The sequence below is a fragment of the Staurois parvus genome, unplaced genomic scaffold (assembly GCF_062004578.1).
Source record: "Staurois parvus isolate SC_StPar_1 unplaced genomic scaffold, SC_StPar_1.0 ptg000828l, whole genome shotgun sequence".
NCBI classification, from domain to species: Eukaryota; Metazoa; Chordata; class Amphibia; order Anura; family Ranidae; genus Staurois; species Staurois parvus.
In genome coordinates this window covers 517,536-519,990 of record NW_028318624.1, presented here as the reverse complement: position 1 = coordinate 519,990, position 2,455 = coordinate 517,536, and the positions used below count along the sequence as shown (strand labels likewise).

The following is a 2,455-nucleotide window of genomic DNA, read 5'->3' as shown; positions in this document are numbered from 1 at the left end:
TGTGCCCCCTTAAATTAGGTGTCGCCATCAGAGTGCAACTTTACATCATGTATCCCCATCACATCAGATGTGCCCATCAGAGTGCTCTTTTACATCAGTTGTCCCCATCAGAGTACCCCTTTACATCAGGTATCCCCAAACACAGTGCCACATTACATCAGGTCAGAGTGCTCCCGTAGTCTCGAAGTACTCCTTTCCATATTTCCCCATCAGAGAACCCCTTTACATCATATTCCCCATCAGAGTGCGCCTTTCCATCACATGTGCCCATCAGCATGCCCCTTTCCACAGTATGTGCCCCCTTAACATTACATGTTCCCATCAGAGTGCCCCCTTAACATAAAAGATTCCCATCAGAGTGCCCCTTAACATAAAATGTGCCCATCTGAGTGACCGTTAACGTATATTGTGCCCATCAGAGTGCCCCTTAACATAAAATGTGCCCATCTGAGTGACCGTTAACATACATTGTGCCCATCAGAGTGTCCCTTAACATAAAATAAGGGGCATGCTGATGGGCACATTTTATGTTAAGGGGCATTCTGATGGGCATATTTTATTCTAAGGGGCACTCTGATAGGCACATTCTATGTTGTGCCCATCACAGTGCCCCTTAAAATTAAATGTGCCCATCAGCATTACACTTTAACAATAAATATGCCCATCAGAGTGCCCCTGAAAAAACACACCCTACCTTGAGGGCAGACAGGAGCGGGAGGCAGGAGCTTGCTGGGATCATTGCTGATGGGGGAGGGGCACACACTTCTGGACAGGCAGGGAGCGGGAGCTGGGAAAGACAGTGTCGTTGGCTGCCAGGGCAACCGCCCTGCTGAGCAGCGGATCTGTCATTCTAGTCTGGCGGGCCGGAGGTTTGGGCGGCAGCGCTGCTCGGACTGTTCTTGCACTGTGGTCCACTATTTAGTGACCGCGGATCTAGACCAGCCTTTCTCAACCTTTTCAATGCAGAGGAACCCTTGATGTAACTTTCCGGTCTCAGGGAACTCTTGCTAAAAATGGCTTTATCTACAATTCATGATACATTAGTGTGATAGTCAGAGGTAAGAATGCTCGAATGCTCCTTACCCTTGTGGTCATTGGGAAGAATTACCCCCTTACAGATTGCTAAAAAGATCATTAGTGTCAGTGGGAACTTATCTGAGAGGTAAAAATTGCTCATTGCTCAAGGAACCCCTGGCAACCTCTGTTGGAACCCTAGCGTTTCACGGAACCCTGGTTTAGAAATCCGGATCTAGACAAACTACATTTCATTTTGTTTTAAGTAAAATACATAATTGCATTTTTTGTGTTTTATTATATCTGCCTGGAGTTCAGATTTAATTTTATTATTTATTATTTTTGTGTTGAGTGGACTTTGACACACACATTGGGAATGAAGTCCTTTCCCCTTAATAAATCTAATCTTCTCTTTTTTTTTCAGGAGTCCGTTTTAAACTTTCATCCCTGCAGCATTGTGTGACCCACTTCATCGCTCCTTTAACCTCCTTGTTCCTTAGACTGTATATAAATGGGTTGAACATTGGTGTGATGATACTATAGACCACACTGATGACCCGATCATAGGTTACAGAGTAGAGGGAACTTGGCCGAAAGTACATGAATATGATGGAACTGTAAAATAAGATGACCACGGTTAAGTGAGAGGAACAAGTGGAGAAGGTTCGCATTCTACCTTTGGAGGTCCGTAGTTTCATAATGTCTTTTATGATGAGAATGTAGGAGCCCAGGATAAACAACATGGGGCCCATGACAATTAAGGACCCCTCAATGAAAACAGTCATTTGCTGGGCATAAGTGTCTTTGCAAGACAGCAGCAACATGGCCGGAACATCACAAAAATAGTGATGGATAACCCAATTGCAATAGGGAAGAGTAGATGTCATGGCGGTGAACAGGGTGGAATGTAAAGTAACAACAGCCCACGAAGAAGTTACCAAACTGATGCATGTCTTATTGCTCTTGATGGTTGTGTAATGCAAGGGTTGGCAAACAGCAGCATACCGATCCAAGGCCATGATGGCCAGTAGAAAGCTGTCCATATTACCAACTGCATGGAAGAGGAAGAGCTGCAAAAAACAAGCATGAAATGAGATGGCCTTATTTTGAGTTAGGAGGCTACAAAGAGCCCGAGGGATGGTGATAGAAGTCATGCAAATATCAACAACAGAAAGGTTTCCCAGCAAGAAGTACATCGGGGTGCGGAGCTGAGACTGGGTCAAGATGAGCATGAAAATAATACAGTTGCCCAAAACACAGAGAGTGTAAGCTACCATGAAGAAGGAGAAGAGAGGCAGTCTAAGGTGTGGTTTCTCTGAAAGGCCCAGCAGAGTGAACCCCCTGACAGTTTCTTCAAATCCATATTTAACAAAAAAGGATTATTATTTAATTTATTAATTTATAGCTCTTCCCAGCAGTAGCGAGAAAGTGTAACTCAAAG

The 2,455-nt window shown here is 44.4% G+C and overlaps 1 protein-coding gene across 1 annotated transcript; it reads right to left on the bottom strand.

The window, feature by feature from the left end:
* Positions 1 to 1,415: 1,415 nt before the first annotated feature.
* LOC149443825 (olfactory receptor 1E5-like) lies at positions 1,416 to 2,246 on the bottom strand. Its single transcript, XM_089655243.1, has one exon. It carries the CDS (start codon positions 2,244 to 2,246, stop codon positions 1,416 to 1,418), a length of 831 nt encoding a protein of 276 aa, XP_089511369.1.
* Between the last annotated feature and the right edge of the window lie 209 nt (positions 2,247 to 2,455).